At 40.1% G+C, this 14,487-nt stretch overlaps 1 protein-coding gene across 6 annotated transcripts in view; it reads left to right on the top strand.

The window, feature by feature from the left end:
* rspo2 (R-spondin 2) overlaps positions 1-14,487 on the top strand; it is a 58,925-nt gene that overhangs the window by 12,517 nt on the left and 31,921 nt on the right. For 4 of the 6 annotated variants that reach the window (XR_006379087.1, XR_006379085.1, XR_006379086.1 and 1 more), the window contains exon 3: positions 11,221-11,412. Coding sequence is in view for 2 of the 6 variants with exons in the window: in XM_044206691.1 (XP_044062626.1) it covers positions 11,221-11,412 (192 nt within the window). In the remaining 4 variants the exon portion in view is untranslated. The remainder of the gene's footprint in view (positions 1-11,220; positions 11,413-14,487) is intronic. The other 2 variants (XR_006379088.1, XM_044206693.1) reach the window with 1 other exon arrangement.

Here is a 14,487-nt window from a genome sequence, read left to right as displayed (position 1 = left end):
AAAAGGTTTCTAAAATATGATGCAGTGTTACTAACCATGGAACTGTATATAAAGTAGTTAAACATAGCTTCTCCTTGATGTAACATGCATCAGTAATACTTTTCCAATAGAATACAATAATTAAATTCTTATTAAACTCTATTCTGCTGCATACTATTTGTACTTTTGATTAACTTTAAATATATTTTGCTCATATGACTTCTGTACTTTTATCTTACTGAAGTATAGCATCTGCATACTTACACCCTTGTCAGCAGTACTGTGAAGTAATTAATTAATTAAGTAATTAAGACTTTTACAGAAGTAATTTAGAATTTTGAGATATGTTTAAAGGAATAGTTCGACAAAAAACAAGCTTTGCTTTCTGGCGAAGAGTTATCTGGGAAGATGCCACGCTCATATCTGTGCTAAGCCAAGCTAACCGGCTGTTAGCTTCATATTTAGCGTAGAGAGATGAGAGTATTTCACAAAATGTCGAACTTTTTCTTTAAGTATTTAACTACAAAATATTATAATATTGGATTTAACTTTGATTGCACATTACTTTACTATATATAATACTTATAATAGACATTAATATACATTAATCCTGTTGTGTAGGCATTTTTAATGCAGTATTTTCACTTTTACTGATTTAATGATCCACCCAGCTTTTTCTACTTTTACTTAAGTGAAGGATTTGGTTTAATTTTTCCTACACTGTCAATCAGTGATAGGAAGTCAGTTAACAATCTGTTTTTTTGTAAAACCTGAATAAAAGATGAGTATCTCCCCTCTGGATTTGCAGCTACAGTATGTTGTGCTTTCTGGCAAGTATGAAAGATCCACATCCAATTCTTCTGATTTTCAGATGTGTGAGCTGGAAGTCGGGATGAGTTTAGTCAAGGTGATGACAAATGGGGGAGGGAGAGTGAACACGGGTTAGGGTGGGAGAGACAGAGCAATGCTACATGGGGTGCAAATATGCCAAGCATGCCCGCTGCCTTTACTGATCCTCTTCTGTGATGTCCTGGATCTCCTCCCGCACCGAGGGAAACCCACGGCCAGGTCCCACTCAGCAGCATGTGTGTATGTGTGGGAGGTGTGTGTGTGTGTGTGTGAGTGAGTGAGTGAGTGAATTACTAGACTTCCAGCACGTTGAGATGCAGGTGTGAAAATTAGGTGTGAGGTTTATGTGTGATAAATTACCAACATGTGGGCTAATCGGAGCCACTCCACTTTTTCCTTCACCCACCTTTTTCTCTTTTCCCTTTTCTTCTTTCTATTTGAGAAAAACACATTTCTCCCACAGCTTGAGTGGATTTGAGGGAGTGTAAATATTGAAATATTCAAAGTTCTAAACTTTGCCCTTTCTTTTGGGGCCCATTGCTCTTGCTTCGTACTGCTTGTTCTTCGTTCTGCAGTTTGAATTTTATTGGTTACTGTCAAAGACTCGGGAACTTGGGAAAAAATAGGGTGTTTCAGGCACCTGAGCAGATTAATATGAGATATAACAAAGATTAATTCCAATCTTCACATCCGTTATCTTTCTGCTGTCCTCTGAAGTGAGGAACACATTCCCCACAGACATTTCTCGGAATGAAAAACATTCACTACGAAGTAAAATGTCTCAGCTAAATGTCCTAGGCTTTATTTATTTATTTATTGGCTTTCCTGCTATAATGTTGACTGCGGTCCTTTCATTTTGATGCCTGTTCAGTGCAAAAATCATCAGGAAAAAACACCATGTGCCATGTACCTGGTTTCTTGTTTTGTTTCTTCTGAAAGTCACTAGATCATAAAAACTTTGAGACCCACAGCAGGAAAATAATCCAGATAAGTTAAAACTGCTTGTTATCGAAACCAATTTCTTCTTTTTCTTAATTTTTGAGGACAATCTCCATCAGTTGCACATAGTTCCATTAATTTCTGCTATGTTGGATTTCTGTATTTCTCTGATAATTTGAATTTCTTGAAAATCTTACTGTATTTTGCAAACACCTCATTGTCAGTTAAACTAATCATTTCCAAATGTGGTGTGCATCATCTCTCTCTCTCGGACTCTCACGACTAAACGCTATAAAACTATTTATTATACTCCATATAGTTTTGCAGCTAAAGGCCAATGTGGTTTTGGCACAAATTTATAAAGAGGCCATAATTTATCAAGTCCAATCTTCAGATATCCTACGAATGTCATCATTTCATCATCTTCCTTAGAAAAAAATTTCAAGTTTTATATTGACTAAATCTGCAAAGTGCTTAGTTGATCCATGGTTGCTTGGAACCTGCCAATTTCCATTTGCAGCTGTATTTTAATGCTAAAATATAGATCTTAGATCATGTTGCATTCACTGAAGGTATGAGTTGCTGAGAAATGGTGGCGATGAGTAGAAAATTACTGTGGCGTTTCAAAAGAAACATCAACCTTTTTCTTTGAACGAGTGAATAAATATGGATGAGAGAGGAAGAGTTGGCATGAAACATAAACCACATGCTCGTCTTCTAGTGCCTGCCCAGAGAGCGATAAAGTCCATCCTCGTGAGTCATCAACTAACTCCCGTAGTGCTTCCATTCCTGGGTGTCATAAAGTCCTTTTACACCTGCGCTGGCCAACCATGAAGCGAGCATCACCGTCAGGAGAATCAAAGGCAGATGCTGAGTGATGACCTGTGCCACTCAGCAGGAAGCACCAGGTTGATTAATTTTAATTTTTAATTTTTTAGGCGATGATGAGGAAAACAATTTTTGGTTTTAGTCTTTTATTTTAGCACGTAGAGAGCACGTAGAGGGTTTGTTTTGTAGTGTTGCAATTTACGTTATAGCTTTGCTCTTAATATATAAAATACAACCAAAAATAAAGCGGACCTATAAAGTGTTAAAACTGTGTTTTAGAATGGATTTTTCCTTCACTGGAACAAAAGTTTAACCTGATTAGAGGTTTGCATTGTTTTAGTGCATTGTTTAAGCTATGTTGACTGTGAACAGATATTCCGTTGTTTTCAAGGCCCGACTAAATTGTAAAACATTTTATGGGACCGCAAGCCACAGTGAAGAGGCGATGCTGTTATTTGACCACCACATCAAGGTCATTCTCAGGGTTTTTTCCTCCTATGTGACCGTAGAGCTTTCCATGGCGGTCATATGTCTGCTATGGTCAAGGGTTTAAGTGTCCATCAATGTGGCAGAAAGTGTTAAAAGACTGCAGCACATACCGTGAGATTAGGTCAGCTAGGTCACCTTTTATTTCTAATTTTCCAAACAGGAATTATGAGGTCTCTTTCACATCAGGGGATCCAGATGTGGGATTTGACCCAGGACATGGGATTTAGGTCATAATCCATCATAAAGATGTTAATAAGGAAGTGAACTAACCTAGCATCTTCATATAGCGTTGGAAAGAGTGCAGGGGGGGAGAGCCATGATGAGTTCAGCTGGACAGATGGATGAAAGGTGCAGAGCGTTTCCAGATTGACTCAGAAACATTGTCAATGTCTCTGTCTGACTGGCTGCCAGCTCAGAAAACATAGGACAGAGAAATTATCAATACAGACTTTATACCTTACATTTTCTGGAATTCTGCTGATATATATATAGTTTCGTCGACTAAGCTGTTTAAATGGATTACATTTTTTATAATAAGATGACATAGACAGAATTGGTTGCAACTTTGACCCGAACCAGCAAAATCATCCACTTGAAGCGAGACAATGTTCCTTTTGAGAGACGGAATAACACATTCTTCCTCTTACAAATTAGAAGCTCAGTTCATAAGCAACAAAACGCACCATTGCTCAATTCAATACACTCAAGGGTCTACATGGTCTGGTATGACCAGTAGCTAATGGTGGCTATGTTAGCTAATGTTAGCAAACTTCAGGTTAGTTAATATTGCAATCTAACATTATTGAGTCAGTTCGCTGACTTTATGACATTTGTCTAATTTTGCTACCATTACAATAGCTTAGCATTTTCGCTAGTAGCAGTAGTGTAGCATTAGCATTGACTCAAAGTTTCAGCAAAAGTTATAAGTGTATTTCTCAAAATGTAAAACTATTCCTTTAATAACAAGCACTTTGTATGATGGTGATGTGGTCATCCAATGAGTCAAATGTGGTTTTCTCACCTACATGTGACTGTGGCTCAACCTGTTGAATCACACCAAAGTAAATTACCTTGAGCTTCTGTTTTATTGTGCACTAAAAAGTCAAGCTTTAAATTGGCCCCCATTTTCCAGTTGCCTGTTTGAACCGCGGCTGCCTGTTTTACCCATACACTATATAAACCGCCACCCTTTCAAGTGATGGTTCAATTCTCTGTGCTGCCTGCCTCGCCCGATGGATCTGTGTCACAGGAACACTTTGGCCGGGCTAATATGTCTGACAGCAAATGTGCTCAGTCTCATGCTGCAAAATCATTATAAGCAGCAGGACTGTCCTAAATTATAAACATGTGCTTACAGTATGATCTGTTAAAGTAAACTGGGGGAAAAAACGTAGATCCTAAAACCTGACTATTTCCAGCTGGAAAAGAGTCGGAGGCAAGTCCAACATATTTTCTGCTAAATTGGAGCAGAATTGTGCCTTCAGCGCACAGGCCCGAAGTACCCCCCTCTTACTCCTGTTTTTTCTCCACAACTTTTGAGCTAAGTGCAACTTCCAGTTCCATGACAAATAAAGTCACGGGCCTGAAAAGCGGGCGGTTTGATGTCATTTTCCATGTACCAGCTTTTAACAAGCTTGAACAATGTTGAGACGGTACAACGGCTGGTGAACTGTGAGTGTGGGGTTTGACACTGTTGGCTCGCTTGCTTTTTACAGCAACAGAGTGTAAGCCTGGAGAGTTAGGTGGTTTGAACAGACATCCAGAAAGCGACTGTTACTTCTTATGGTTCGGTCTGCCGCCAGTCGGCTGGTGGCTGCAATGCTGCTCTGTCCTGTATCTGCCCTTTCTCTCTCCCAAGCTTTCGCTTTTTCCTCTAACGTGCAGCAGCAGTAAGCTTATGCCATCATTTAGGGGGAACAAGGGAGGTGGACAATAAACAGTAATTGTCTCAGTGCCACGAGGAAAGCGTATAATTCCGTTGGTGAATGTGAAGCTTTCCACATGAGAGCACAAATCTTCTTGACCTGCTGCTGCTATGTAACTCCAAAACTTGAGGTTTGCCATCACTGCCACTTAACCATATGACATTTATAGTTAGTATAGATGTAGTGAATAAAGTGAATAGCTTTTTTGTTGTGTTACTTGATGAACTTTCTCATATAGGCTGTAATGTAAGGGCCTTTGCCAAACAGTGGACAGTGTGGCTGCTGGTTCAGTTCACAGTCTGTATTATTAGATTTACATACCAGGGGCCCTTGGAGAAATGGAGGAGAACTGAGAGAATAGAAACAGTTGTGTTTTAATACAAGCTCTTGTCCTCCGTTTGCTGCATTTGGAATCCACTGTTGCATTATGATTTTGCATCAAGTCTGCTGCATTTCCAGTTCAACTCAATAGTCAATCAAGACACACATTCTATCCAGTGTGCTATCATTTTCCATTTAGAGTGGTGTTTAAATTATATGTGATAAACTAGGGTCTAATCAAAGCAATCACCTCACAAGCCTCTTTTATATACCTCTATGCCCAATGTCATCAACTGCTAATGTGGATACATTTCAGTTTATGTCTAACATTTAACTATGGGTGATCCACTGCACTCTCTTTGCATTTTTACAGGGGATCAAATCACTACTCCTTATAAAAGTAGTGGTAGCAGGTTAAAGAGGTGAAGTCTAGATGGGGTTTGGTCTTAAAGAAAATATCTTCTGAACTCACTGAAGCTGCTCAGTGGACAAGTCTGTGACTGAAATGAGCAGCTGAGAGGTGAAAAAGAGGCATGTAACCACTTTAAAAAAAAAAAAAAACTTTTTCATGGCAGACCACAAAAAATCCTACATCTGATAGTAACACTACATGAATATGAATGTTTTGGCATTACTTAATCCCATTTTGTCCATAAAACACGAAACATAAGAAATGTTACTAAAACTTTAAGGATTTGTTGTTGTGACTTTTATTAAAAATCAGATAGTTTGTATTGTTTATATTATGCTATACTTCTAATAATATAACGCATTTTCTTTTTGTTATTTTTTAGCATAAAATTGTCAAATTTAAAGACCTGAAAATGGTTACAAAGTATCAGTTTTCAGTAGTGCCGAAACCAAAACGTTTTTTATCGCGGTCTGCCTGCAAGAACACCACATCAGTGAAACCCTACGTAAGAATGTCTTCTTGTACTCAATGTTAAGTTCAGGGCTCTAAAAGAAACACAAAAATTATGTGCAATTTGCCTTGTTAGGGTTTCGGGTTGCAGAAAGTTGGAATGGGTCAATGTGAATGATTTCATGGGTAACGGTAGGTGAGTGGAAGGCAGGAAGTTAGCCGGCCGTGGGTGGAACCCCCCGTATATGTGGGGTTTTTTGGCAGCCCAGAGAGCAGTCTGTCACGCTTGCTTTGGACTCATAAAAACGTACCTGAGACGGAGTTTGGGTTTCTGCTGGATCTCACTGCAGCCCTAATTGCTCTTGAGCTGCTTCAGAGCAAACCTCCCAGCAAGCCTACGGCTGTAGAATGAAAGTTCTACGCTCCCAACATGCCGTCATTCTTCACGTTGTGAGCCTGACTGTTTTGCATAAAGATCAAAACTTCACCTGAACATGCTAGATACTTATCACTGAATATCTGCAAGGCCATTTCACCGTGTGATGTTGATTTTATGGTTTTCTAAATTATGATTTTTGAAATTGTCAAATGCAATAGTTTCAAAGATGATGATGGCCAAAAATTATTGTTCATTTTGGGAAGTACACTTATTTTCTTTTTTTGGCGAGAGTTAGATGAGGAGATCCATACCACTTTCACATCAGTACGGTAAATATGTAGCTGAAGCTAGCAGCCGATTAGCTGGGCTTAGCATAAAGACCAGTGCACTTAATGCATTTTTCTCTATTTGTTACACAAAATCATCCTCAGTCTGTCACAATATATTGTTGATGGGTGGGGATGAGGTTATGTAAAGGGTCCTTCATGTGGTTCATGTACAAGAGCAGCATCTTTATACCAGCCCTCTGCCTCGTAGACATGACATATTGAGGCACTTATTAAGTCTTTGTGTTAAAAAGACTTTGCAGAGGCTTCTTCAGTGATGTTCATATGGACCCTGGCTTTTAAATATAATACTTAGAGGGATCTTCAGTTAGCTGTCAGAAGTGGGAACTGTGGATTTGTTTGGTTTCACGTAATATGTATTCAGTGGTTGAAACCGTAAACGGCATCGGTTTATCGTGTGCAGGGAGTGGCACTTCGAATGGCGTGTCTCGAAAAACATGGCATGGGTTAGGGTTAGAGTTAGGGCATGGTAAACCTGGTATCCATAATCTCACAATGACCACTTTCTGTGCGGCTTCTCTATATGTCCGGGTCACTTCAGTTTCAACATGATTGACAGAAGAAACAGCCGAGAAGGAAAGAGCCGAGGCATTACATGATTTGTGGGGAAAGAAGAAGCTATAGAGGTCAAACATAACACAGCATGTTTTTTAGCTTTCAGATGGACTGGGGTTGAATGTGTCTGCTGTTTGAGAACAGGAGAAAGGCACAATATGCAAAACAAAAACCACATCCATAACTCAGAACACATCCCCCAGCACACTAAACATACAGCTTTATGTTCCTGCCAAATTAGGTTAAGCTGCAGTGATCTATAGAGACTTCAGAACTAACACTTAACCCATTTCCCTTTGATTTTCTCTTCTTTAGTGCCACTTAAAAAAATGGCTGCTACATGCTTTGGCAAACTGTTTTCAATTTTCATGCCAATAAAGCACGCTGAGGTAAAGAGTTTTACTCACAAGCCTCATTTTTTTCCTACAGTTTCAGTTCTGCTGTAAAGGAGCTACTCTTATATTTCTTCTAGTCTCAAAAATCACATTCATGTGAATGAGGGTTTTCTTTAAGAATGGCTGAAACCTGCTGGCAGTCGACAGATTGATGTAAAGTGCGCTAGACGTTATGTCGGTAGTGTAGGACGTGAGTTGGACAGCGCTGCTCCAGACACTGTGAATTGTGGCCTCCTTCCTGACATACCTGTGGCCTGAACCTCCAAACCTTTCCACAGACACACACACACAAGCTAATCTCCCAAGATCAGCACCAAAAGAGTGTCTCTCCGCTGTACACAGCCTTTCCTTCCCCCTTTTCTTCCCCCAATCATACGCTAATTCCAGGATGTGGGATCTGCTGCATTCAAGCGGCGTGTGATTATGTTATCCTCAATCAGCGTGTATTGCGAGATTAGCAACCAGCAAAACAAATGTTTGACAACAAACAGTGAGCCAGAGGATTTTTGAGCCAGAGTCATCAAGGGACTTTTCATTGACTATAATTTCTCTGCTGATTGACTGGCCAGTGATCTAAGATGACCACAGGCCCTGATTTTATTTTCTATTATTGTTAGGATAGTGTTGTTAGCACACTGTTAATAGTTATAGAGTTGAGCCCGCTCAAAGCGGGCTGGAGAAGTAAGCTTTCCAGCCTCACAGTTCTTTACTTTTGCCAAGTTGGCTTTCCCTTTCTGTCAGTGTTGTGTTCAAGTTTGGCGAGGGCAGATGGAGTAAATGTGACCAAGTTAATGTGAATGTCAGTTTGCTGTAAACACATCCAGACTGTATATTCTACAGAAATATATAGTTGAGTATGAGGTTTGGGCTAATGTTGCAATTTAGTTTTACTGAATGGAAGGATTGACAGAATGAAACACAAGATATATTTGAGAAATTGTGTTTGTGTTGTGACCTGCCGGGATAAAGAAACACTTTTAATACAGCTGCAATTACTTTTTTTAAAAAAAAGTGTAATTTACTATGTTTTTAGCGTGTTTTTATGTATGTTAATTTTATGTGTGAAAATATTCAAATATGAATATATATCAAGATATAAATGCCTGCAGATTAGTTTAGCAATTTCTGAAAGGCACATGATTTAAAAACTATATCAGAAAGTCAAAAAAACAGTACAAAAGCTGTACAATTTATATTGTATTTATATTACATATATTGTACTGTAGCCATTTCTAAACAGCACCTGTGTCTAACAAGTAGAGACAACTGACTGAAGATTTTAATTGAGAGGCAACCTGCATTGGCACAACTGAAATAAGAAATAATAATATCTTAGACACGGGATTGACAGTTGAACATAAGACACAATTTTCCATCTGAGAATTGAAAGACCCAAAACTAATCATAATTTGGGGTTTTCATTTCTCCTTCATGTCTTACCGAGTAAGTGCCGACTGGAGATGAACAATCACCAGTCTGTGTGATGAATAGGCTTGGAGCGCACACCCTGGCGCTGCTGTGATCGATGGGGTGTCGCTGTAAGCCTCATCCCTAAAGACCATCAGAGACACATTCTGATTAGCACTTAATCTTACTTCCATCCACCCCGGCTTCAGGAGAATGAGTGTAGTTTGGCAGAGCCAGCATACCTCTCTAAAGATGGTCTCCCAGCACTCCTACAAAAGAAATGAAAAAAGATGAGTCTGACATTCGCTGACTGATTTTCACATGATTACAAACTGATGCTTGCACTGGGCCCACTTAGCGCTCACTTTCGTCTTGGTGAATCTGTTCATAGAAATCTAATATGCGGATCCACGGCCAGTAATGCAGGCATGCTCTGCTCTGTCTCTCAGGGTTTGTCCAGTTTGCTGCACAGTGTTTTATTAAGCGTTGTGGTAGGTCGCTCAGTTTGAGCGGCGCTGTTACCCGGTCGCTGCTTGTGATATTTAAGACTTGGCTTAGATCAATTGAAGTGTCTCTCGTTTGGAGAGATTGGATTCGCCCAAGGACATTTTCCTGTAAACGGGGCGCTAAGGAGTTTACATTGAAAGTCACTTATTGTGGAATGGACTGTCTTTTTACTGGCTCCTTTGTCTTCTGCAGGCAACTCGAGCCGAGGCCAGAGCCATTGCGGTTTTGGGGGCTTTCATCGGCTGTCTCAACACAATCGTTCAGGGGGCCAGCTCTGACCAGAATTAATGCAATATTCACATTCATAACCAATCAACATTCGAACATCGAGAGGGGAGCCAGAGTTTGCATGAATGACAAATTGTTGAATTGAACATATTTACTATGAATTAGAGAATATCCTGCTGATATATCTATTATGGTTGTTTTGGTTTTATTCTTGTACTCGGGTTGTCTTCTGCTGGTCAGCCCTCCCACAGTTGAGTCTGTTGCCTCAAGTTCACCCTGTCCTTGTCGTTGGGTGAAGTCAAGGCCATCCACAGACGAGTGATGATACAACGATCTAAAAGAATTCTGCTTCTCTGTTACTAGTACAGAATAAACAGCCTCTTGTACCACATGCTAGATGCATCTTCCAATGCGGCTCTAGCAAAAACTAACAATAGCAATGCTACATTCTCTTAGACCGTCTACACACGATGAGCCATAGGAGCTATGCTCACTGTATCATAACCTTAACCCTAATTGGGTTTACGTCACCATCATGCACCAGGTAGCAGGAAACCGCCAGGAAATTTGAAAAACAAAATGGACCTAGCAAAGACTGTTTGTGAATTATGTATTTCAATTTAACGCAAAAGTAGGCACTGGCAATAATCCTCCTTCAGAGCAAAAGATGGGCATGAGTCCAATGATCAATAAGGGATGAGTGCATTAAAACGTTCTAATTTTGGCAATTTCTGGTTGCTTTCATGTGAGATCAGTGATGGTCATCCTATTGGTTGTTCATTGAAAGGTTATCGACAAGCATTGTGCAAAGTCTTGTGCTGGTGAGAAGCACATCTGCCACTGTGTACAGGGCAAAGTTTGGACAATCTTTCCTCGACGGCATTCATGGTGTTGCACTCGTTTGTACACATGAAATTGACAGAATGAAAAAAGAGTGCTTGAAAGAGAAGTTCAAACACTGCCTACTTTCTCACTTCTACACACCCAGCCAATAGCTGCATGAAGCTGCCGTGCTTGTTGGATTGTATATTTCAGAAAGTTACAAAAATTGTTGGAGGCAGCCTCAAATCGACATCAGAAAAGCGTGTGTGGGGAGGGGGGTTTCAGATACTGTTTGACCATCCAACAAGTTGAAGCATACTTACACCTTTACATATTTAATTTCATCTTATTAATCACTTTTGCTGTTTACGCTTCTGTGTTTGTCCAGCAGCTAGCTATGGAGCGTACCCCATCTGTAAAGGCTGCTCGGTGTGCTCCAGGGACAACGGCTGTGTAAACTGCCAGCCCAAACTCTTCCTGTTTTTGCGGAGGGAGAGGATGAGGCAGTACGGGGAGTGTCTTCACGACTGTCCAGCCGGATACTACGGCATGCGCAGCCCTGAACTCAACATGTGCTCCAGTAAGTCCTCTCGAGTTTAACCCACCCTGCCTCCCCCGGACTCCACCTCTACCCCTCTATCTCCCACACTGCTGACTTTCCCCTCCTTTTCCCAACACCCCCACCACCCCATCTTCCCCAGACACACACACACTCCCTCAACTTCCCCTTTTCCCACAGCACATGATTTATTGTCAATTATCCAGAGGAGACACACATACCTCGCAATTTGAACGGCTCATCTGTTCACACAGGTGGACGTAAGAAGTGAAGCCTCGTCTTAGCAGCGTCTCCCTCAGGATTTACCGGAGAACTCCAGCTAGGATGAGCACTGTTTCTAATTTTTCTTTAACACTCCACTTGCATTACCAAACATCCTATAGTCACGAGGATGTTTAAAGGCATGAAATCCAGGTGCAAATGCAACCAAGATGCACTGAAGATTCAGCCAAATGCACTCTACAGACACGTATCGTCACATTAAGAGCAACATGTAAAAACCAGCCCTTTCGGCCATGTCATTCGATATCATCTGAACTACAAAGTTGATTATATATCAGCATTAGGGCAATAAACTAACTTCTTTTGTTGACTGTCTGCAGGGGCTTGTGGATTGAGACTTTCACCAGACAGTGTAATTTCTTGGCAGCCAAAGTAGTTTTTGACTTTGAACAGAAAGCCAGTCACAACTGAAGTGTCCAGATCCTCCACCAACAACTGTACATTCATTTAAGTTTGATATGGAAAAACAAAGCATTAAGAGGATCAAACAAAGATTAAGATGAAAGATTAGTAGTGTATTTATGAGGAAGGCAAACATGATCTAATTTTAAACATGGCTCATTAATGATTGTTTCAATGATAAAACAATATTACATATTTTGCTAAAAGCCATCTCATTGTTACACATATTACTCTTGTGGACTGCAGTACATGTTTTTTCACTATACTGTTTCGTGGAAAACATTGTTTTGGTTTAATAACTTTAAAGAGACCACACCTTCTCTCACACTCTGAATTATGTTTCACTATAAAAAAAAAACTCCAAACAATAACAGTGAAAAATTTAAATGTTCTCATGATTCTCGTTAAAGAATAACTGTAAAATCCAATTAATAAAATGTCTCCCTCTCCTCCTCATGTAGCACCCTGATCTCATAACCTTATTTTAACATGGAATATGCTCTGTGAGAGAGAGAGTGAGGGGGAGAGAGAGAGAGCCTTTATAGGTTTACACGGAGCCCGAGGTGTTGGCTGAGGGTTTCATATGAAAACAGAGAGAAACTTGAACTCATTTGGTTTCCTGAGCCAAACTCCTGACAAGACGCACTAAAATGAAGCCCCAGAGGAGGGTGTCCGGACCTTTAGGGCCAATAATGCGAACATGTAGCAACCGCAGGAAGAAATAAAAACATTCTGCTTACCCAATCACTGCCGACCTAGATGCAAGTACATCCGCTGGCTCCATCTGATTATGAAAGTGAAAAGCATGTTAAAGCTGTACCAGCCGACTTTGGATTGGTACCCTGGATGGTTTAGAATACTAAAATTTCAGTATTGTATTTCAAGTATTTCAATTTGACATCGGAGCATGTTCATGTTTACCTTGACAAGCTGTGATTCTTCATCAGTGTTGGGTAGTAAAGCATTAAATAGTAACGCGTTACAATGATACATTTTTTCACTAACAAGTAGCATTGGATTGGAAGATGCATCAAACATAACAGTTGATTCCACTAAAGCTCCGTTACTTTGATATTTTGGGGGTTGACTTCTTCACTGTCTTACCAGGAGTTAGATGAAGCATTTATATCCTTTCTTTGCATTCAGTTGACAGATTGGACAGACTGGGCCTGTATGTGTTAGCTTGGCATTGGTGTTAGCCTCTAACAAGAAAAATGCGACTCCTGCGCACACCAGAGTTGTCTTATTTACATGAATGTAGGCTGGCTGCATGTTCAACCATACTGTCTCGTTTTCTAGTTCTACACAAGTTAAATACAATAAATTAAAAATGTGATGTGGGTGTAGATGCCTTGGAGCTTACAAAGGCCCTACATTTTTTATGTCCAACACTGCTCTTTATATAAAATAAAAAAATCTGAATCTAACATTATCTGCATGGAAAAAAGAAAGAGACACTTTTGGATTTTATTCTTATTTGTTACTTGCAATAGAAGGATTTCCAAACAGTGTCAATATTTTAGCAAATCTCTGTGATGGAATTTTTATTCTCTGTTGCAGCATCTCTGTGTCATTTAGGCTCCTTCTTCTGCAATTTTCAGAAAATTCTTGTCTGGTACAGTTTTAACCAGTAACAGTCATTTCACCCTATTTTCATGACTCAGAGAAAATTGGAAGAGAAAGACATCTTGTTCTCTGGTGAAAAGTCTTTTTTTATTTTTTACTTTAACCCTGCTATCCTAACCACTGTATCCCCATGCTGGGTGAATTTTGACTTTAACTGATCCTGATGTGCGGCAAGTTAATCTGAATCCCTCTCCGTACAAACTGCTCATAGAACAACATCTTGTATTGTCACGTAGCATCAGATCTCAGCGCGAGACCTACTTTGATGTGATTGCTGCTTCAGTCATGGCTCTCTAATCCAGTTTCCTATTTGACCCTCATTCTCCGCTGTGCTCCGCACGTCATTTTCACTGAACAGTTCACGTCCAACCTCCATAAACGGATATTTTATTGGGTTCGAAGCTAATTGTCAGGTCAGTGAATATTATTTGTGAGTTGACACAGGCAACTGGTACGCAAGAGCTCAAAGGCACAGTGGACAAATGATGATGAGGGGTTCTCCACCGACGTGATCAGAGCTGCCGTGTGCTCCTGGTTTCCAAAGAGGCCTGGAACGTGGCATTACGTCTCTGTTATCATGAGCTTTTTAAACACAGGCTCTGAAATCACTTAGGGAGCAGCTGCTTGTTATTACACCAGAGTTTGTCTGTGTGATCTTATCTCATTCAAGAATTTTTTTGTGGACTGCCTGGGTAAAGGAAAACAAGAGCTAGACAAGCAAGAGGTTTATACACTCAAACCTCACTTTCAGTTTTTCTGAAGGGCCTCCTGAGGCATGTGACAGAG

This window comes from Siniperca chuatsi, linkage group LG9 (assembly GCF_020085105.1).
Source record: "Siniperca chuatsi isolate FFG_IHB_CAS linkage group LG9, ASM2008510v1, whole genome shotgun sequence".
In the NCBI taxonomy this organism is placed as follows: domain Eukaryota; kingdom Metazoa; phylum Chordata; class Actinopteri; order Centrarchiformes; family Sinipercidae; genus Siniperca; species Siniperca chuatsi.
The sequence above is the reverse complement of the archived record's forward strand: the minus strand, read 5'-3'. Positions and strand labels throughout refer to the sequence as shown.